Here is a 23,033-nt window from a genome sequence, read left to right on the forward strand (position 1 = left end):
CTTCCTTTCCTTTCTGATGTATAAAACCTAGACAAAGGACAACATAGCCTCCCCTTCTCTTCCACAGCACCACCACCCCTGCTGATGGGCACAGGAGGCTCCTTAATTGTTGCTAGAAGTCTTTACCATGTGCTGCTTGACATTTTCTATATTGATTAACGTGACATTAAAGCAGTATCTCCTAAATTGATGTTCTAATGCTAGCTCCACCTTCATTTATACAGTTGGGCCAGGCTTATGCGGGATTGTGTGGCTGGTCACATCCCCCATGGTCTGTCAATAGAGGAAAAGTTAGTGGCAGTTGAGTGGAAGAGGCAAAATAAGAGTAACCTCTCACAGGGGCTCTTCAATCAACATAGATGACTGCAAACAACACATGGTGAAGATTTACAGAAAACAAAACTGTAAACAAGACTGCTGATGAAGTGTGTGTGTGTGTGTGTGTGTGTGTGTGTGTGTGCGTGTGGGGGGGGGGGGGGGGGGCGGAGAAATCCCCCAAAGACTCCAGCTGGGGAACGGGGTTGGTTATAGCGTAGTGAGGGAAAGCCACACAGATCCAAGCTGCAGGGATGTTTATTTTAATTTAAACAACACACAAGCACAGCTCAGTTAAGCATTAGCAGCACACATCTGTTGTGTGCAGGTCTCATGTCAGTCCCTGATCTACGAATTAAGGGGTGGCATGTAAACTTTGATGAATTACTTGGAAATTGAAGCATAATGCATTTATTTGTATTACTAGAAAAAACCTTGCTTATGTTTATTAAATCTTTAGATAGAAGTGGAAATTCTAAACACAAAAACAGATGTCAATGGCACTGACCCCAATATAAGCGCACCAATAGGATAATATTATGCATTAACAGCTGAACGAATTTAGTGTGGCACTTTGGTGTACACACACTCATATGTTTATCAAGAATATACTGTATATATTTAGAAATGTGTTTGCCACTGAAACAGGCAGCAAATCTTTCAACCCTTATCTCAACCCAAGGCTTTTGCTGTTCTAGCTTGATGATGTCATGCTGATTCAGCAACTATCAGGTTGCTTTATTAGATTATTTCTATCATGATACGGCTAGAGGTCACAGTATTTCTATGAGTTGGCATTAAAAACATATGGCTCTTCAAAATGTAGTTGTTTAGATCATTTGGCTCTGTGCTTAAGATAGACATTGCGCCATTATGTATCAAACGGCCCATATGCTCTGTAGTCCATGGAATCAGCACTGAAATTTGTGAGCCAATACAATCATGTGCAGCAGAGGACAGGCGTTGTGGCCCAGGGGTTTTGCAGCTTGTTTAATCGCCATTTTTGCGTATATTACAGTAGTAGGGGATTATGGTGAGGTAATTAGACATGACGGTACAGCAGTTTTAAGCTCCTGAAGGTCAGTCATTTTTATGACTTCTCCTGTACTGAGAGATCTGTACTCACTTTGTGTATATGATCAGTTATATTAAAAAAAAGACTCCAACTTACAAAAGACTCATGTTACAAATGTCTCATACAAAGTTGTCCTCCTGTACAAAATATATTGTAATTTTTTTTTGTAAATAGAAATACCTTCTCCTAAGTGTTCTAATGTTGTTCTTGGGGTCGCCCCATTTACTGTACCCAGACAGAAGCCATTAATCTGCAGGTCTCCATGCATCTCTTTCTCCAAAAGGTTATAAGAAATGCTGATTCCAGACACCTCTCCCGTCTCTGGCATGCATGGACAAATAAGTGACAGTACAAGGAAAGAATTCTTTATTGTATCAAAGCATTAACAGACATGTCAAAACCAATGCGTTTTCTGAGGGGACACCCTCGCTTCATCAGGGATCAGATACCATTTGTATCTGTCCTTGATGAAGAGAGGGTGTCCTCAACAACAGATATAACCATTTCTATCTAATCCATGATGAAGCGAGGGTGTCCGCTTGGGAAACTGTAACAACCAGCGGGGATACCACCGCGGCGGAGAGCGGCAGGGACGCCGTCTCCACGTGTCAGCCGGCGGCGGTCCCCGCCTCGCTGTCACACAAAGGTCCTTCGGCCACAAACAGGGCACGCATTACGCGTGCGTGCGCCCGGCGGCAGGACCTTTATGCAGCTAGACGGGGAGTCAGCTGACTTTCCGGTCAGCTGACTCCAACTAGCTGCTGGATTGGCTGGGCGGCTGGGTGGCGCTGCAGATGCGCTCCCAGCATATAAGGAGCTTGTGTCCAGTTGCTCCTCGTCTGCTGTCGTGAATACATTCGTGTTAGCGCCCAGACCTTAGTCCAGTTTCCCAGGTGTTGATACCAAGGACGTCACACCTTAGATTAGGATTGTATTTTTATGTATACCTGTGTTTTGACTCTGGCTATCCCTGACTACTCTTTGCTCTGATCTCTCTTGTACTTTCGCCTATCTGCCTACCTGTTGCTGAACCTCTGCCCGATTACCGTTGACTCTCTTGTCTCACGATTCTGTATCGATACATACCTTCCTGTTGCTGAACCTCTGCCTGTTTACCGTTTTCTCTCTTGTCTCACGATTTGGTACCGATACTTACCTCTCTGTTGCCGTGTCTTGCCTGTCTGACCATCCTACTCGCCAGTGGGCCCTCGCCACTGGTGAGGTGTTACTGCACTAGCTCCGCTGGTTCAGCAGCTCTATTAGGCTATAGTTTAGCCTTTATTACCTGCAGTATAGTCTGAATCACTCGCTCCTCGGGAGATTCAGCCTCTTCAGTTTTGTCTCTCCAGCTTGCTGGAGGTTATACGTTAGTACACACTCAGTGTACTGTTTATACCTCACCAGTCCCTCTGGTGAGGTCTCATTAAAATTAAAGTTACGGTTGCACCCAATCACTTACACTTTATTAGGTGTCCAGAGGTTAGCCATACTTGTATTATTGGTGATTCTGCAGATCACTAATAATCAGGTATTCTTCAGTATTATTGGTGATACTGCAGATCATCAATAATCAGATACTCTCTGTGTGCTGACACCAACCGTTACAGAAACACATTGGTTTTGACATGTCTGTTAATGTTTTGATAAACTAAAGAAGTCTTTATTGGTGTCTGGAAACAGCATTCCTCATACCTTCTAGAGACAGAGACGCATGGATACCTGCAGATGAATGGATGCTGCCTTATGCCTGAGAGTGAATCCGCTCGTAAGCTTTATTTGCTGATTAGTCAATGTTGACTCTCTCATCAACAACTCAAGGTGAGCTGCTTACTTTAAGGGGGTTAAGCACCCATATACATGTAAACACAAGGAGCACTTCTCTTTTTGTCTTTCTTTCCAGAATTGCCCATGTTGGTGGTACTCAAAGTGAGAGGAGCGGCACACTTTTGTTTCCATTAGTTAAAGAGGAAATGCAGTGAAAATAACGTAATAAAAAAGAGCTTAATTTTTACAATAATTATGTATAAATGATTTAGTCAATGTTTGCCCATTGTAAAAGCTTTCCTCTCCGATTTACATTCTGACATTTATCACATGGCAACATCTTTACTGCTGGCAGGTGATGTCTGAGAAAAAAGATGATGCATTTTTGGCAGTTAGAAACAGCTGTTATTTCCCATAATGCAACAAAGCTCCCACAGTGTGATGTCAGCACCCTGGTGCTGACATCACAATGTGGGAGAGGTTTCAACACAATATTAGCCATACAGAGCACCCTGATGAAAAGGTAAAGATTGCTCATAGGAAAGGGGGTATCAGCTACTAATTGGGATGAAGTTCATTCCTCGGTTACAGTTCCCCTTTAAGTGATCAGTGTGATTAAAGTGTGCTACCCATGGACTTTAGAGGTTCTTCATTGTTTTCCTTGATTCCCTGTACCTAGTCCTTCTTACCTCCCGAGCCTTCCAGGAGTTGATCCAAGCAGTGCAGAGTGATTCTAAACTATGCAGGTGCAAGTTTTGAACTGAGAGATAGTGCTTTTGGACAGTGGCTTGCTTTTACTGTGCACACACAGTTCAGAACTCACATCTGCACAGTTCTGAATTGTGTTGCCACATTGGGGAACTTCCTGGAAAAGTATGCACTAGAGCAGTGTTTCTCAACATTTCATGGGTATGTACCCCTTTTGAAAGCCTGTGCTGGCCAAGTACCCCCTGATATGGTAAGAACTATCTCAAGTACCTCTTGATACAGATACACTGAGTAGTAGTACTTGATAATTGTTTCTAAACCGTTTCCAAGCATTTGCTATTGTTTTTAATTAGCTGAAATACTAGTTTGGCTGTTGTTTAAATAGGATTTGTTGTTTTCTGAAACCATACATTTATTAAACTTAATTAAATACATCAAGCCCAAGTACCCCCTGGACCCATCAGAAGTACCCCCTGGGGTATGCGTACCGCATGTTGAGAACCTAGGCACTAGAGGATCCTGTCAAATACTTAGAGTACTGGGGACAGGGAATGTGAGGCACCCAGAGGACAACAAACAGCAGCAAGAGACTCAAGAGCAATCAGTCTAGCCCACCATGGGCTTCATGCCGCCCCCCCCCCCCCACACACACACACACACCAATTTCAGGGGTACTTCAAAGCACATACAAAAAAAAAACAACCTAAGATTATTTGTACTGTGTGTCCAATTCCATAGATGTCTAAAAGTACTGTAAATAATTTACTTACACAGACCAGTATGTATAATACCTGACTCAGCTTACAAATTCCACTTACAAACAACCTCCTGGAATAGAATCTGTTTATGAGTAGGGGACCACTTGTAAAGTCTTAAATTGGTTCTTTCATGAATTAGCTATCCATGTTGCACATTAAGAAATACCCGGTCACTCTCTAAGAGCCAGCCATAATTTGGGTCTAGAGTAGCCGATAGAGGTCTTTGTTTGTGTTAAATTGTTTAATCCTTGGCAGAGTAGGTAGTTAGAGGAATACTCCCCCTCTCACAGCCTCTTTCTTATTGGTTATTGCTTAATCCTCACATTCACTCTCACTTTATTTCAATCTAATATCTATCACTCTCCCTTTATCTCTCTCTTTCTTTCTCTGTCTCTCTTTTACACACACACACACACACACACACACACACACACACACACACACACACACACACACACACACACACACACACACACACACACACACACACACGGGTTTACCTCACAGGAGCCTATAGGCACAGATGTCCTGGCTTCTTAGACTTCTCCCTCTACAAACCCCTACTAAACTGCACCGCAAGCTTGCTGGCCGTTCCAGCTGTCACTTCTCCCTTACCAGGCATGGCATAGGTAGCTACAGGTGCCCTTTAGTATAATGTAGCCAGAAATACCCTCAATATTAAGTTGCTAGAGATGCCCCCATATATTAGGTAGCTAGAGGAAACTCAGTATTAAGTAGCTATTGGTGCCTGAAGGGAGATCTTGTGAGTGGAATGTCGAGACCTGGGGAGTATCCTCTCATTTACACTCTCATCAGTACTCTGCATAGGAAAGGAGGGAGGGAGGCACTCTGGGAAGAGAGTGAGCCGCCTTTCCATCATCAGGCACCCGTAGGTGCATGCCTACAGTGCCTTAAGGTAAATCCGGCCCTGCACACACACACACACACGCACGCACACACACACACGCACACGCACACATATACATTTCTTGAGATCAGATTGAGAATGTACTTGTAATTCTTGGCCATTGCTAGCAGTGCTTGCAATCCTGCTTTTTCTGGATGTAAATATCTGCAGGGAGGTTTTGTAAACATCTTCCCAACACAAATATCAGAGAAATATTTATAACACAGCCCTGAAAGCTCAAGTGAGTACAATTTTGATTTCCTTTTTTTATAGACAATTAAAAAACAGTGTTCTCACTTCCCAAGCATTAATCCATTTATCGGTCAATAGGTTAAATTTGCTCAGGGAGCAATTGCAATAAGCACCCTATTAAAAATGGGGATACATTGCCAAGGGGAGTAGCAGATATTCTCCCCTTGTAATGTACCTTTAAACAAGCCTCTCTTGCCCACCTCAGTGTACCCCAAGAAAGAGGAAAGGCCAAAGTATGGGGAGTGTGTGTGTGTGTGTGTGTGGGGGGGGGGGGGGGGCTTATGATTTTTCCCTCTGAATTGCCTATAGCAAAAGTACAATTACGATTTCCTACTCTGTAAATGTTTTAATCTTCCTAATCCAGCCAAGTGAAAACTCTGTTGAAATTTGACTGTAACATGGTTGGATGCGCAGCTTTGCCCAGCCTTTCTACTTAAAGGGATACTGTAGGGGGGTCAGGGTAAAATGAGTTGAACTTACCCAGGGCTTCTAACGGTCCCCCGCAGACATCCTGTGTTGGCGCAGCCACTCACCGATGCTCCGGCCCCGCCTCCAGTTCACTTCTGGAATTTCAGACTTTAAAGTCTGAAAACCACTGCGCCTGCGTTGCCGTGTCCTCGATCCTGCTGATGTCATCAACAGCGCACAGCGCAGGCCCAGTATGGTCTGTGTCTGCGCAGTACACTCCTGGTGACATCAGCGGAAGCGAGGATACGGGCGTGCAAGCGCAGTGGTTTTCTGACTTTAAAGTCTGAAATTCCAGAAGTGAACTGGAGGCGGGGCCGGAGCATCGGTGAGTGGCTGTGCCAACACAGGATGTCTGCGGGGGACCATTAGAAGCCCCGGGTAAGTTCAGCTCATTTTCTCCCGACCCCCCTACAGTATCCCTTTAAGCAAGAGGTCACACTTGTCTTTCAACTCTATGCACACCATGCGTGTTTGTATGCAGAAAGATGTGAGCGTTTTTTCCACAGCAGCCAAAGCAATTGATAGAAAAAATGCACACAATGTGCAGAATTATGCTTATTTTCTGCGCTCAAAAAACGCATTCAAGTGTCAAGTTACCCATGAGTTTTCAGTTTAAGTACATTTTTCTTTGCAGAAAACGCACATAAAAACAAGCGTGACCCCTGCATCACTCCTCCATTACTTCACTTCTGATAGGTCATACTGTCTGCTCTCCTGTGTGCAGAGACAAGACAGCTACTCTACGTTTTAAGTATTACAACCATTTTCCTTTTTTGAATTGTTTGATTCTGATGAGCAGCATAATTTGATTTGAGGAAGGGAAGAACAAGGAGCGCTCTCTGGTGCATTAACTTTTTAATATGCTTCTTCTAAAAAAGTGGAATAAAACGTACAATGTTCAAGATAAAAAGTGCACTCATCACACTATCAGATGTACATCACCACGTCCTCTAGGTGTTATCACTGTTCTGCGCGCCTCCACACTATTGGCCACAGTGTGATAGTGTGATGAGTGCACTTTTTATCTTGAACATTGTACGTTTTATTCCACTTTTTTAGAAGAAGCATATTAAAAAGTTAATGCACCAGAGAGCGCTCCTTGTTCTTCCCTTCCTTTTTTCTGCTTCCTACAGTCACTTACTTACTTCCCAGAGTAAGATAGAAGCTGCACTCTAGGGAAGCTTAACGAAACTTTGCGGAAGGTTTCTGCTGATTTGAGCGCAGTGGACTTGTTGTGTTTTTATACTTTATTTTGAAATGGGGCATTGTAATTTCTAGTGAGTTCATGCAAAGGTCAATGTTTGAACATGGTTGTAACTTTCATTACTCGTATAGTCCTCTGCTACTCTCAGCCTCAATCCTAAGAGCCTGAGCACACTAACACCCTCCTGTTCTGTTTGCTTTTCAGCAATGCATCAGTGTTACAGATGCCAAAAAGGGGACATGAGCACTTCAATGTTCCCAGGTCCTTAGACAGCACTGAACACACACAGCACCTGTCTTGTCTCTGCACAATGAGACCAGACAGCATAGCTCTTCAGAAGGTAGGGGTTGAAGATGGAGTAAGCAGATAGGCTAGGCAGAACACTCCTTGATATTTAAAGAGGGTTGGTTGAAGAGGGACAGGAGTTGGTTGAAGAGGGACACAGACAGGAAAAGCAACCCCTGTTTTAAAAAGACAAAATACACTCATTTACATGCTTTCATTTGTTACTCTGCAGAATACATGGGCAAATCCAGTGCATAGTTAGGAGGCCTTTAAGGTGATTTCTGTAGATTTGAACTAGGCTTTACTTTTACATACTGTGGTTTCATCTTTGACTTCCTTAAGATATGCCTAATGTAAATCAGTCTGGATCAAGAAAGTAATGCACTTATTAAAGTATACATCCTCGGTTTATTTGAGGAACGGTTGGATAGGTTCACTTATTTCTAAATACACTGGAGGTAAGTCCAAGTCATGATTGAAGTATCTGCAGATATAGATCATGGGGCATTCAGTGCGCATCATCACTGATCAGTTATCTTGAAATAATGCCCTTCTCCAACCTAATGCCTTACTCTAACTTTTTCCCAGTTTAGACCAATTATTCTACTGCAATGACATATAGTCTCCTCCCAGTCCACTCTGGGAGAGCAGGTGTTGTTTCTGCTCACTTCACAACACAAAACAAACTATCATAGTGATGTTCCTTGCTTGTAGTAAAAATATCACCACCTGTGATTCTTTTATAAATGTAAATCAGGCTTCAGGGTCCAGTCTAGTCAAGTCTTTGGGATGCCTAACTCTAAACCCAACATGTATTCCTTCCAAAGCCTAATCCTAAACTACTCTCCAACATATATTCCTTGGCCCATATGCAATTTACTTTTTCTCCTGAATTTTCTCCTAGGAGATAATTTTTCATCATGTATTAAAAATAATTTTTCAGTACTCTGCAATTGAAGTACCAAAAAGTAAGTGAAAGGGTGCTATTAAAATTAGTTTGAGTATTTTCTCACTTGCTGGTGGTTTAAAATGTGTTTTCATGACAAGTTATATAATATAACCTAGGAGAAAGCTCAGGAGAAAAAGTTAATTGCATGAGTACCACTTATGTCTTAGTCTTCTAATCTTAAGTGATATACTGTTCATAACCTTCTCCAACCCTGGCCCATATGCAATTAGCATTTTTCTCCTGAGTTTTCTCCTAGTTCATCTGCTCTTTAAAATAACCTTTTAGAACTTTGCAACTGAAAAGATAACAAAAAGAGGGTAACAAGTACTATCAAAAATATCTGTATTACTTTCTTGCTTACTGGTGGTTTAAAAGACATTGGGCTTGATTCACAAAAGAGTGCTGACTGTTAGCACAGCCGTTTTTGCGCGAATTTTCGCATTGCGCGCGACCGCGAATTTTCACGCGAAACGATAACGGTTTCGCGCGCAAACGCGAATTTTACCGTGAAATCGTTATCACGCAAAAACGGCCATGCTAACAGTTAGCACTCTTTTGTGAATCAAGCCCATTGTATTTACAAACTGTGAAAATATCACGTAGGAGAAAACTCAGGAGAAAAAGTAAATTGTATATGGGCCCTGTCTCCTAATTGTCCTGAATAAGTGTTTCATCCAGACTTTTAACTCTAACTGATATCCATCAACTTTACTTCCCTGTGCTTGCTTTGGGCTTCAGCTCTCAGCTATAGAACACACATTGGGAATTGGCATTTATTTATTTAAAAAACAGCCGAGAGTCAGTGCCCAAATCAACACTTAGCCCCTAAAACTGGGCAGGGATGTCAAACTCCAGTCCTCAAGGGCCGAGGTCTTCACACATTTTTGGCACAGCTCAATGTATTGATGGGACTGAATCAGGAAAGTTGTGGTTTCTTTAAGTTGAACACATTTTTTTTTCCTCAGTCCATCCTATACACTGGCATGGATACGACCCTCGAGGACTGGTGCTTGACACCTGTGCAATAGTTGAATCCCAGAAATGCAGAGCCAATAACTGGCTTCCAGGCAATCCAAACTGTCCACACTTTGCACGCACCTTTTTCCTGTGTTTGGGCAGCAATGGACCAGACACTAGAATTAGCTTCTTGGGCTTTTTTATGCATTTGGCAGGCGTTAACAACAAAATAAAAATACACAGTGCTTCTCAGTTGCTGGCCTTCCCTGAACTAGGGATGCTTAATCAGAAGTCCTGGAACTGAAACTTCCACATTTCTAATCAGAAAACGGAAAACAGATTTTTTGCAGAATACTGCTTACCCTTAACTCAGTAATTTTAGCCCAATCACAGAATTCAGAAGAAATGGACCAATCAGAGATTGCAGAGTCAACTCAGAAATATTTGGCCAGTTAGAGAATGCAAAAAATGACTCCTTGGAAATCAGAAAACAGAAATCCATGGAATCTTTAATTGGCATTGTCTGATATCGGGATTTCCGTGGAGTCGGAAATCAACATTTCCGACCAACCCTACCCTAAACAAACAAGGAAAGTTGCAGAAGATGCTAAGAAAAAAATGGCATGAAATCGAAATAAAACACTCATTCATGCAGGTTATATTTTCTTGACATTTCTTGACATTGGACATGAATGTCAGTTTAAACTTAGCCTGTCTCCAAACAACAAAAGTTACAGAGGCTTGATGACTCAGATGCAGCTTTATGTACTGAGGGAAATGGAAACAGGCAGTTGGTGCTAAGAGGGGGATTTCTGAGCTAAAAATCGCATGACTGAACATTCATCAATGCTTTACAAGTCGACTTTTGCTACTTTTCAGGAACCTGCTTGCGTAATAATGTAAAGTAATGCGTACTTTGGTAAAACTTGAGAAAGAAGGATAAAGCATTAGTACTTTTACCAACTTTCTACTGCTCGTCACTAAATATGTCATGAAACAAACACAATTATTAGAGAAACTGACTGGCAAGGATAAAAATTGCTACAGCTCAATTACTGATTTGAAGGGCGATTCTAAGTGTTCATGAATGGATAGTGAAAAGTTACTTCATCCTTGTCTCATCCATCCTTTGGCAGCCTCTTATTATTTTGCTCTCTTCTTCATTCACATCTGTTTTGCACACATTACATTTCCCATATTTTCCATACACAGTGACCTCTCCCTCACCCCATCTTCCTCGCTCTCTCCATCTCTTAGAGAAATGTTCTCTCTATAAAGTCTGTGTGTATAAGACGTAACATAAGTATATTTTCCTTCCTTTACAGAGAGATGTAATAAGCATTTTTTCATTTTGGAAACACACTCAGCTATCCGATGTCATTATAGTAAGTATGATGACATCAGTACTGAGCTAGATCATACCATGGGTCATTCTTGAACCTTTCTCCTCTATGGTCCATCCTCCACTTTCTGCATGTTGCGCAGCGTTGGATGTGACACAGTAATAAGAAAGTAAGAGTTGCAAAGGTTACTTGTCCACTTGAGGAGATTGTAAAGTAGAATCTGTGCAAGAAAAATCAGTGTTGGTGTTCCACTACAATTGTGTCTTCAGTCAGGGGAGGAAGGATGCATACATGCAATAAAGGAAATATAGATGCCGGGTAATGCTGCTCCTGCAAAGGTCCTGGCAGGGTTCATTACTATTCCCCATCCAGACTGCCATTGACACTGAGGTAAAACATAATTCGGCTTCCAGCAAATGCTGGTGGCCGAATCATGCCGGTTTTATTGTAATTTTGGTTCTGTATTTTGACGGGATCCAAATTACAGACTAAGCACCGCTATAGCCGTAATTCACATTATGGCCAATGGCAACGCTGGCTGCGCCCAAATTTCCAGCACCGTTTTTTGCCTGACTTGGGAAGGATTGTTTACTTGGTGCTGAAGACAAAAACATGTAAGTGGAGGGAGAAAGGATTTGTGGCCTGGTGATAAAGTAACAATAGATGAGAGCCAGTTTGGGTTAGGATAATAGATTAGGAAAGGGACACAGCAATAGACACAGCAACCATTGCAACTGCTATGGGGCCCTGGAGAGGAGGGGGCCCAGGGGATACTTGATGTATTTACTTTGTTTCTCCACCCTCTGACTTTGTCTCAATGACTGCAGACTACACACAGTGTACCTTGCTTGGAAATGGAAACTGGACACACACAACTAATATCCATAGGGTAGGGGCAGTTAGCATTGCTCAAGAGTGCCTAGAACTGATGGCCACATAAAAAGTTTGCTATGGGGCTACATAGTCTCTAGCTATGCCACTGGATTAGGAGGGTTACTGTTAGGTGATAGTATAGTGGAGGTAAGCTTTATGTGTTAGAATGTAAAGGTTATGGTTAATGTCAAGAAGGGTTAGTGTTGAAGCTCTAGGTCAGGCTCTTTTTTAATGCATACTATGTCGAATCTATTGTGCCTTGCACTGGATAAAGCTTCGTGCAGGTGCATAACAACCCCTCCAGGGCCCCCATGAAAAGTTGTTATGGGGGCTACCTATCCTGACATGGCCAGTCACTCCCCCAGAGTAAGCAGGGGACAGAGTATTATACTTACCTGCTCTGACACTGGGTTTTCTCTATTTCCCAGCAGCTGCATGCTCTATGCTGTCACCCCTGGCTCCTGATGTCTGTCACATGATTTGGAGCTGGGTATGCAGCATTGAGTGTGCACTGCCAGCAACTAGAGGAGACCTGATCCAGTGCTGGAGCAGGTAAATATATTACACTGCTCTACTGCTCTTATGTTGCAGAAGAGGGACAGGAGCAAGCCCCTACAGGCCTTGGGCCCCCTCTCCCATGCAATTTCAGGGGTCACAGAGGCTATTGTTACACTACTGGTTTCTTTGCAGGACATAAAAAGCCTTTTTAAATATGTTAGTACCTTGTTGGTTGGTCTTGCTAATGCTGATTTCCTATGCTAATGTAAAATACTGCCTGGCTGGACTGAACAGCAATACATGAGCTGTCCAAACGTATCTCCTGTTCCACCATCATCTACAAGAAGCAGGGAGAGAGCAACAGCCAGTCATTCCATGTGCACATAGAGGTCATTTTGTCCAAAGCTCAGCTCAGATGCCTGGGCCTTATTTTAATTAATTAATTAATTCTCCAAAGATCATTTTTTTGGGCCAGATGCATCAAAAATCTAAATTGTGTGAATAATAGTATAATCCTCTAATCAGCTTTGCTAACAATGCATTGTGTTATTAAGGGGATCCGGTTCTTTTGGGTAAATGATGGAGGAAAAACACTAAACATACCAGTGGAAAGAGCTTCACACAGGCAAAAAAAAAGGGGACTAGTAATTATACTGCTGATGCCCAATCCTACCTTCCATACCAAAGCCAAGAAAGAGCAGTCATATAAGGAAGCAGAATACGCTAACAAACATGGTCAGGATAGAATGCTTTGAAAACGCAAACTTCAATATAAAATCATTCAGCAATCAGATGTTTTCTTGACAATTAATAATCATTTAGTGTGTTGGCAAAGCAGCAGGATGGTTGGTACAACTGTCTGTAACATCTTGATTACTAAAGTAACAAAACCCATCCCTGCCTATTTTACAAGTGATGGCTTAAAGGAATACTGAGGTGAAAATATACTGATGTGATTAACTATTGTATCAATCTTACTTTTCCTAAAAATTATTTTTTTTTAGATATTCCAGTTTTTTTTTTACTTTTTAAGTTTTTACTGTTACATTGTCTCTGCTCAATGACACATTAATTGATGCATGCCAGAGCTAAAATCAATTAATTATTAACTCCTTTTATTTTTTTCCTGCTCCCAAAAGCCATTTTCTTCCAGGAAAATGTTTTATGGCAGTAATTCCTTATCAGTGAGGTTTACTATAGACTGGAAAGGAACTGTCAGTTGCATTCCTGACGTCTAACATTTTCAGGCAGAGAAAAAAACAATATGAACACCTAGTTATTTGTGTGCTTGGCACTGTGCATACACATGTCTATCTCATCATGTCACAATCAGGGCAGCCATCAGGGGGGAACAACTGACACTGCAGTGAGGGGCCCAGGGCTTCTAGGGGCCCTGACCCCCCCCCCAATGCGCTGGAAGGGCCGCATGTGCTGGCTGTGGGCCTGCGGCTCACTAACGAGCACATCGCGTTCCAGCACCGAGAGAAGAGTGACATAAGCGCTTGACCGTGGGGAGCAGATGGGGGAGCCTGCTACAGCAGACTTTCTATACTGGGGCACCACCTATATCTGGCTACAGGCTACCTATACTGGGCCACCACCTGTATCTGGCTACCTATACTGGGGCTGGAACCACCTAAACCTAGCTACCTATACTGGGGCACCACCTATACCTGGCTACCTATACTGGAGCACCACCTATACTTGGCTACCTTTACTGAGGGCATCACCTGTACCTGGCTACCTATACTGGGGCACTACCTATACTTGGATACCTTTACTGAGAGAACCACCTGTACCTGGCTACCTATACTGGGGCACTACCTATACTTGGCTACTTACACTGGGGCACCTACAGCTTGCTACCTTTACTGGATACACCTGTACCTGGCTAACCTATACTGGTGCTCCACCCATACCAGGCTACCTATACTGGGGCACCACCTAAAGTTGAATACCTATACTGGGGCACCTGTATCTTGCTGGCCTATACTGGGGCACCAGCTATACCAGGCTACCTAGACTGGGGGCATCTACACCAGGCTACCTATGCTGGGGCACCACCTATAGCTGGCTACTTATACTGGGGGAACCTATACCTGGCTACCTATACTGGGGGCACCATGCCTGGATACCTATACTGGGGGCACCTACACCTGGCTAGGGCAGGGGGATGAGCTGAGACAGAAGGGGGACAAAAGGTAACACAGGGGGATAAAATAGACACAGGGAGAAAAGAGATGAGACAGGAACATGAGGTCACACAGAGGAACACAAAAGAGGCACAAACTGAGGTGAGACATAGAGGTACAAAAGAGGCACAGGAAGAAAAGAGAGGGACAAAAGAGAATGGATAAAGGATAAGAACGGACCTACAAGTCCCTAACTCATTTGTTAACCGGGGACTACGTGTATTTTGCTAGTATTTGGCTCCACCCACAACATGCCATGGTCACTCAAGCCCACTTTTTGCCGCATCACACTGTGCACACAAGGTGGGGTGGCTAGTGGGCAGCACAGCAACCAGTGGGTGGGCCCGGGAAGGGGGGCCCAGGCCTGATGATGTGTGAGGGGCCCCAAAATTTCTGATGGCGGCCCTGTATCACATCATCACGTGTATCCTTTAATGTCAATGTGCGCTTAGCCAAATTACTTCACCATCACAGCACGCTGGCAACTTTTATGTGCAACACCTTGCAGTGCTAAGGCTTGCTCATCATTCCTCGTTATAATTTTCACTATGTAAAGGATGTGTTGCATACTTGCATTCCTTGCGATGCCAGCCTGTTATGACCAACTATAATAAGTCCATTCTACTGTCCATGTCCAATTGATAGTTATATTCTATGATACCATCTCCAGACTGCTTCTACTGTGCCATACACAGCTGCAGCTCCTGTGCTCCTTTAGTTACATTTCTCAATGCAGATATTAGTGAGGATGCATTATTTAATAAATGCAATGAAAGATCCCCTGTAAGGTCCCAGATACATACAACAAGACTATCTAAGCTGTTCCCACAACTCCCACCTGACAACTCTTTTTGGATGAATGAAGCTGTTGGAATCTACAGTTCCAAATCCACCGGCTACCCTGTGCACATTCCCAGCCTTCCACGACAAAGAGGTTTTCTTAGCAATATTCCTCAGCAAATAACCCTAAGGTTACATTTGTTTTTCTTTTGCTCTTTCCCCTTAATGTGTCTTGCAAACAGAGCATAATTCAAGAGCATAGCCGACTGTAAAGGTGTACAACAGCAATTTTTGCAATGACAGTGCAGAGAGGGGATATGAGATCTGTGTGCTAATGAGCTGACACTGCAGAGGCTGAGGAGATGTAGTGGAATGCACTACAACAGCACAGCATAAAAACACAGGCGGGCTCTTTCAATAAAATCTGATCTGAGCAACCTCAACATAATCCACATTAATTCTGGCACTGTCACCGAGCTGTTAGCTGCAGTGAAACGCCTTATCTATCGCACTGCAATTATTCACTTAGGCCAGTCTATATTTACCTCATGCATTTACTGCATCTTGATTGTCAGTAAATGACATCAATGTGCAGTATTGGCAAAACTATGTGTGTTCATAAACAAACAGTTCACAAAGATATGAGAATAGGCTGTCAGCGTTATGGAAGTTGTGTGTGTGTTTTCAGATAAAAATGATCATCAGAGAGCTCACAGAAAGATGACAAGCAATATGAGATGCAAAGTTACCAAGTGAAACACCTTTCACATTTAGGCTTAAAGTATGCAATCTGATTGGCTGGCAAAGGTCCCCACTCTCCACACTTCAATCAAAATCTTTACACTGTTACAGAATGTGACAAATATCATGTTCTGTAATAAGCACAAATACACTACACTACAGCGAAAAACTGTAAAATTTAACCACTTGAGGACTGCAGTGTTAAACCAGGCCATTTTTACTCAATTGGGCCACTGCAGCTTTAAGGCAAAGCTGCAGGGCCACACAACAATGCACACAAGTGATCCCCCCCCCTTTTCCCCCCACCAACAGAGTTCTCTGTTGGTGGAGTCTGATCGCTCCCTCTATGTTTATTTTTTTTATGTAAATATTTTTATTATTATTTTTTAAACAAAAAAAAATATTTAAATGTTTTCCCTCCCTCCCTCCGTCCCACAGTCAGCCAATCACTGCGATCGGCTGTGATAGGCTTCAGCCTATCACCGCCGATCACTTTTGTGTCACCCAGGGCTGTCCCCAGTACAGCTCTGCTGCTGATCACAGCGCTGTACTACCCTATTAGACAGCGACCGCCGCCCGGAGACTGAAGGCGGGGCGGAGCTCTGCCCCCCAAGCAGGAGATGCACACGATCTCCTGCTAGCCTTATGGACGGCCGTTAATGCCAATCAGCGTGGATCGGTCCTGGGGCTGCCGCACTGCTCACGCCAATTGGCGTAGAGCAGTCAGCAAGTAGTTAAAATATGTGCAAACATATAAAAATAAGAGGTACATTTTTATCCAGAGTAAAATGAGCCATAAATTACTTTTCCCCTATGTTGCTGTCACTTACAGTAGGCAGTAAAAATCTGACAGAAGTGACAGGTTTCGGACTAGTCCATCTCTTCATAGGGGATTCTCAGGAAGGCTTTTATACTTTATAAAGATATTCCCTAAAAAGGATTTAAACAATGATGCTGGCCAGCTTCCCTGCTTCCTACACAATTTTTTAACAGTTGGACAGAGCAACTGCCATTCACTAAGTGCTTTTGAAAATAAATACATCCCTGAGAATCCCCTATAAAGAGATGGACTACTCCAAAACCTGTCACTTCTGTCAGATTTCTACTACCTACTGTAAGTGACAGCAACATAGGAGAAAAGCAATTTATGGCTCATTTTACTCTGGAAAAAATGTACTTCTTATCTGTATATGTTTGCACATATTTAAAAAATGTTCGCTGTAGCGCCCCTTTAATCCCTCATTCATTTACAGATTTTCCATTTGTTAAGGAATCAAACTTCATATAGCCTAATATCGTATAGGCTGTTGAACTTCATACTTTTTGCCCATCTGCATCATTATCTTTGCATTTTTTGTTGCTACAAAATTCTCAGTCTATGTGGTTTTGGAAGATAACCTTAAGAATTTTGAGGCTTATAATGTTAATTCCCATTCCGATGCATTGGGATATGCTGCCACTGGGCTAATCCACAACGGAATTCAAGGACGCAGCTTTGCAGCAAGTGCATTAAATACATAGGGGAATAAGAGAGTTATTTATCAAGGACCAGGAATGTCTTCATCACTGAAGAAACTTAAATTACACCGGTGCTACATGGTGCGGTACTGCTTCATGACTTTCGTGGTTCCATCAGGTCACTTTGGAAACAGGAACCCTTCCAGTCTTGGGAATAATGTTTTACTCAAAAAGAGCAAATGACATCACTTCAGAAGCCTCATCAATTCCATTTGCTTTAATGACCCCCACAATAGAAGCAAATAACTCCTTCTTTTTACCAAAGAGTGCCAAGTAGGACAAATGGTTTTAAATGCAAGAAATTTACAGCATGCAATTAAATGTGATGGCTGGAGACTCTACATTTGCTAAGTATGAACTGCTTTCCATATTAGGAGGCGGCACATAGGGTCGTCCTTTCATTTTCTGCTTTTAGATAGTAAAAGCTTTCTGACATATGAAAATTAATGCTTTCCAAACATCAAAGAACAAATACGACTCCCAAAATGTCTGGTTTTGCTACAACCAATGGGCTTCAATTATGCACGAAAGTTTCTAAAAAGAGTTTCTAATGTTGGCCAAACAAACACTACAAAATTTCCAGTATCTGAATCGGTAATATAGTACAAGGTATAACTAAGTAACCACTGTAGTTATGCTGCTTACTGCTTTATTGAAAGCGAAGGATAATTTTTATTCCCTGATGTCCCATCACCTTCCATGTTCTATCTTTCACAACTAGTGTTTGCCTAATGTAATTTCTTACCTTTCCATAAAGGAACATTGTTGATGGAAATCAATTACTGACAACTAAGTGTAAAGGCTTTGTGCGTTTAAGTTTAATCCATTCATTGATATTTGTGGAATGGTGTTGGAGAGCCAACCTCTCGAAGGGATTACTTTGATTAAGGATTAAGAAACTTAAGTGTTTGATTGAAATGACATTCATTGAAGAAAAAGGGTAATAGACTGGAAATTGTGTAGGCGTTCTGTACATGGTTGAACTTTTAAATAACTTTTTTTTTACACTGCTCTTCACTTCAGGCTATGCGTTCTATCAGCTGATACAGAAAAAAGAAAACAGCTGCTACTAAGTTCATTCAAAGCTAACACACTCAAATGTTTTTTTGACAAGGCTTTTAAGGTAATTTATATAACACAGAGAAGACGCATCATGAGAAATAGGTTAAGAGCAATGCAAAGCCATTGGTAAATGTTTTTCTTTGAGTTTTACAAGATAATAAGTCTTGATTAATCAAATGATGGGATAGCGCAGCAACTCATGGCAACCAATCAACAGAGAATGCTCTAAACTCATGGAAAGTGATAACTGTATGGCTTTTTATGGGTTACATCACTTGCAAAGAGAAGTTACTCTGCCTGCTACCAACACACTTTACTCTGTAACACTGATTTCCATTTGCAGGTTTATAATACCAGAAGATATGAAAATAAAGAGCATACAGCACTAACAATCCATATGGTTTACTAAAGACATGCAGGCTGAAAATAGCTGAGCATGGCAGAGACCACATTTGGTGGGTTTAGCACTCAGCTGGTTAACATTTGGCTTCAGACTTAGCGATATCTTAAATAATATAGCCCTAATATAAATGGGCTCCTGCGGGATTGTGTTCAGCAACACTTCACACGTCTTTTCCCCTGCATACTTATTATTTTATGTAGCTCACAGAAGCAAATCAGGCACTGCAAAGAAGAGCTCATTAAATGCTATGCAATAAACCGTGATGTCCTGGAATGCTTTACATTTAGATCATTTATCAGCAGGGTCTATAGGAACATTCATTCACTGAAATATTTGCATGCCATGACAGAATGCCCAGTCCCCCAGCGTATGCTACTGCAGGGCCAAACTCACTAATGCTGTGTTTGATGCATTCACATCACAGGCTTTGTCTATAATATATTGAGAACAGCAGTGATAAGACAGAAAGAGGGGAGAGAGGGGGAGGGAGAGAGAGAGAAAGAGGGAGTGAGAGAGAGAGAGAGAGAGAGAGAGAGAGAGAGAGAGAGAGAGAGAGAGTGTGTGTGTGTGTGTGTGTATGTGTGTGTGTTTGTGTGTGTGTGTGTGTGTGAGAGAGAGAGAGAGAGAGAGAGAGAGAGAGAGAGAGAAGAGAGAAGAGAGAGAGAAGAGGAAGAGATATGAAAGTAATGAAGTGTAACAGCGATATAAAAAAGAGAGGAGTGGGTGGAAGCGAAAGAGAGAGAGAGAGAGAGAGAGAGAGAGAGAGAAGAGAGAAAGAGAGAGAGAGAGAGAGAGAGAGAGATACAGAGAAGGGGAGGGATAAAATAAAGAAAGAAGGAGGTAGCAGACAGAGATAACTATGAAAGGGACAGAGATGAAAGTACTCAGCAGTGAAAGAAGTACACGGAGAAAGAAAACAAGAGAGAGAGAAGGAGAAAGAGAGAGATGGAAAGTAAGACAGAAGAGAGAGAGAGAAAGATGATAAGGAATCAACCTTTATGGTGTGTGTGTGTGTGTTTATGTGTTGGGGGAGTTAAATGAGAGAGGGGGAGTCAGTCCACATAGATAGGAAGAGTAGAAGAGTGGTAGAGGGTGAATTTATCTTCCTTCTGGCCATGCTGTACATACTGTGTGACTGGTACTTATAAAACCAGAAGAACTTGGGAGATGTCATGAAAAAAATGAGTTGCTCCCTCACCCTCAACAAGTCTGTGATAAAAGCCCGAATGCATTCCCTAATTAATATTTTCATTATACAGTAAAATAACACTTCATGCATCACCTGAAGAAGAAAAAAATATATATTCCTAGCTTTAGTAATCACATTAAATCTTTTTTAACCATTTTTGTAAAATGGGTGAAGAAGACGTGACATCATTGTCATTCAGAAGTACACTTTCCTCTCTGAATCAGCACACAGGTCATGAGTTCCTTCGGAAGAAAAGTTCTAACACAGACAGTGGTTTTAGTGACTGAATGCCATGGATGTTAGGGTACTCACATGCATTGGTTACTGAGAAACTGTTGGAGGAGTCTAAGTGGTCTACATGATGGAACAGCTGGAAGGGCCTCTCTGTGTTATTTTGGTTGGTGTTGTGCAGCTGCACAGCAAATAAGAAAGCACTGTGTTCCTGAATGGTATTTTTCATGAAAAGGCCACCTAGTAAAGCAAAAAGCACAAAACAAGATGTCACTGACTAATATTCACAACACCTTAATCATATCTTAACAGTAGCTACACATGTTGTATGATGAAACTGGGTATGCAATTGCATCAGGTAAAAGGGGCACACATACTTTCCACACCGCCATAGGGCGTCTTTATTAGATTATGCTATGCAAAATCATCTTTTAGGTGCAATTAGCCCTTTGGTTGTATCACGTGAGCTGGCCCTTTAAGGAGTGAATCAGGTCTAGCCACAGCCGTGCTTAATTCTGCCGTAGTGTTTCTGTCTTTTCTTTTAATACAATATGCTGACTCCAGTTCTTCTACAGCTTCCATCAAGAACAAGACTAGCACAGCTACCCGGCAACATACAAGATGTGCCTGAATGGAAGGCTGTTTCTTTACATTGTGCCCTTTATCCCCGCATCCAGAGTACAAAGAGCCTGCAGTGCCTCTGCTAGAGGGGGCTGAAAAGGGCTGTGTGGATGATTTGCTCTAGCATTGCTTCACACAAGTCTAGTAACTTTTCTGCAGTGTGCTGAATCAAAATGAAGCTTGTATCTATCCCATGGGCAGCAGCGTTCACTGCAAACCTTTTGCTACTTTGGCACAAAGCTCCATTGACTTACTCATTTCACTGGCATAATATATCTCAATCAAGCTCTTTTTGTCTGCATTGTACATGCATTATTTTCCAACGGGCAAAAAAATGCTGGAAAGACACATTCCTGGCCACTCAATGTATGTCTTATTTATACACTGCAGCCGTGCAGAAAGTTAAATGAGACATTTACTTGCTGTAGTCTAATGCAGTGACAATTCTTTAATCCTTGCCACGTTAAATGTAAATGAACCGGTGTAACCGGCTGCAAACCTACGGAGAGGTAGCCTAGAGTGACTGCTGTGCTATAGTATAGGCTACAGGCTGTGCATGGCTCTGCAGAATCAGCATTCGCTCTATAGAATTCTAGCAGGATCTGGGACTTACCTATATTGATGGTATTAGGGAATCCCGCAAGGCTTTCTCCAGCCAGGCTCACCAGCAGAAGGAAGACAGTCTGGATCTCGTTTTGCCCCATTTTCACAGCCTTGCAAATTCAATTTCTAAAACGAAACTGACACAGCCCAGGCTGGAATCAGCCAGCACTTTCCCCTCGTTCCTGATTCTTACAGCACCCTGGACAGTGCCATTGGCTGCAGTCTGCAATATCAGCCCCTTTCTCACTATAGAAAATCGGGGGACTTTTCCCAAAGATGGTGGTGCTGAAGAGAGAGAAAGGGAGTGAGGAAAAAAAAAAAAAAAAAGATCAGATGAATAAGGCTCTTCCAATTGGACCAGCAGGGGGGCTATTGATCAAACTTGATCTGACGTTGAGTTAAAGCAGCATCGTTCAGCTCAGCCTCACTGCAGCCCCGACAAGACTGCAAAGCACAAGCTCTGCATTTGTCTACGCGGAGATACAATCAATAGAAGCACACCAGCCTCACGTGGATCACAGGCTAACCCCTTCATTACTGAGAAAAGCAAAGCCTCTGTTGCCTCTCCATCCCCAAAATAAAGCCACTCTAGGTGTCCCAGGGACCTGCTGGCAGCTCCACCTCATCAGAGGTAGACATGGGCTAAGCAAGTGTTTGGATCCCTCTGCAGAGCTCTGTCTACTATGCCACAGCCCTATAAGCACCAGACTGATGCCCTGTCTGTATTAGTGCAGCAGTGGAATATAACAGAGGGAAGCTAAATAATGTTCTGCTGCTGTTTGGAAGGCGTGCTGGATAAGCTGCATTCGCAGAGCGTAACTGAGACAGACGCTAGGAGCTTCAATTACCTATTTCTTCTTGGGATTTTTTTTTCTTCATACTGAAACGTTTTTTCAGCAGTGGTACAGGAATGACTGTGTGTGCAAATGAACCATTACATATATGATTCAATAAAATGGAACTATTCTTAGCTGCAGTAGTCTGGTGTGCACAATCCAATATGTATCTGTAGTTGAGTTGCCTGGTTGTCAGAATTGGCCAATGATAAAAAGGAAATAAATTCACTACAGGTATAGTGGGACAAATTGAATCCAGATTCAGTTCAGACGCCCACTGTGGTCAGAGAAGTCAGCTGTTGCTGCTTTTGATGAACTTAATTGCATTTGCCCTGCAGAAAATAATCCATATATATGCATTGTTATTGTGGTTAGCTAACAAAAATATTACCTAAGAACAACACCTCTTAATGAATAAAATTGAAAATATTTTTTTACAATATTATTTACAAATGATTTTGTCAGTGTTTGCCCATTGTTAAATCTCTCCTCTCTCTGATT

General features: G+C 42.3%; 1 protein-coding gene across 6 annotated transcripts in view; it reads right to left on the reverse strand.

Annotated features, from left to right (window-relative positions):
• GRIA3 (glutamate ionotropic receptor AMPA type subunit 3) overlaps nucleotides 1-23,033 on the reverse strand; it is a 604,867-nt gene that overhangs the window by 563,541 nt on the left and 18,293 nt on the right. For 3 of the 6 annotated variants that reach the window (XM_068251186.1, XM_068251189.1, XM_068251188.1), the window contains exons 1-2: nucleotides 21,707-22,407; nucleotides 20,554-20,712 (exon numbers count right to left, since the gene is read on the reverse strand). In XM_068251186.1, coding sequence (XP_068107287.1) covers nucleotides 20,554-20,712; nucleotides 21,707-21,797 — 250 coding nt within the window. In that variant the 5' untranslated portion in view covers nucleotides 21,798-22,407. Of the gene's footprint in view, nucleotides 1-20,553; nucleotides 20,713-21,706; nucleotides 22,408-23,033 lie in introns of those variants that run through there. The other 3 variants (XM_068251183.1, XM_068251184.1, XM_068251187.1) reach the window with 2 other exon arrangements.

This window comes from Hyperolius riggenbachi, chromosome 8 (genome assembly GCF_040937935.1).
Source record: "Hyperolius riggenbachi isolate aHypRig1 chromosome 8, aHypRig1.pri, whole genome shotgun sequence".
Lineage (NCBI taxonomy): Eukaryota > Metazoa > Chordata > Amphibia > Anura > Hyperoliidae > Hyperolius > Hyperolius riggenbachi.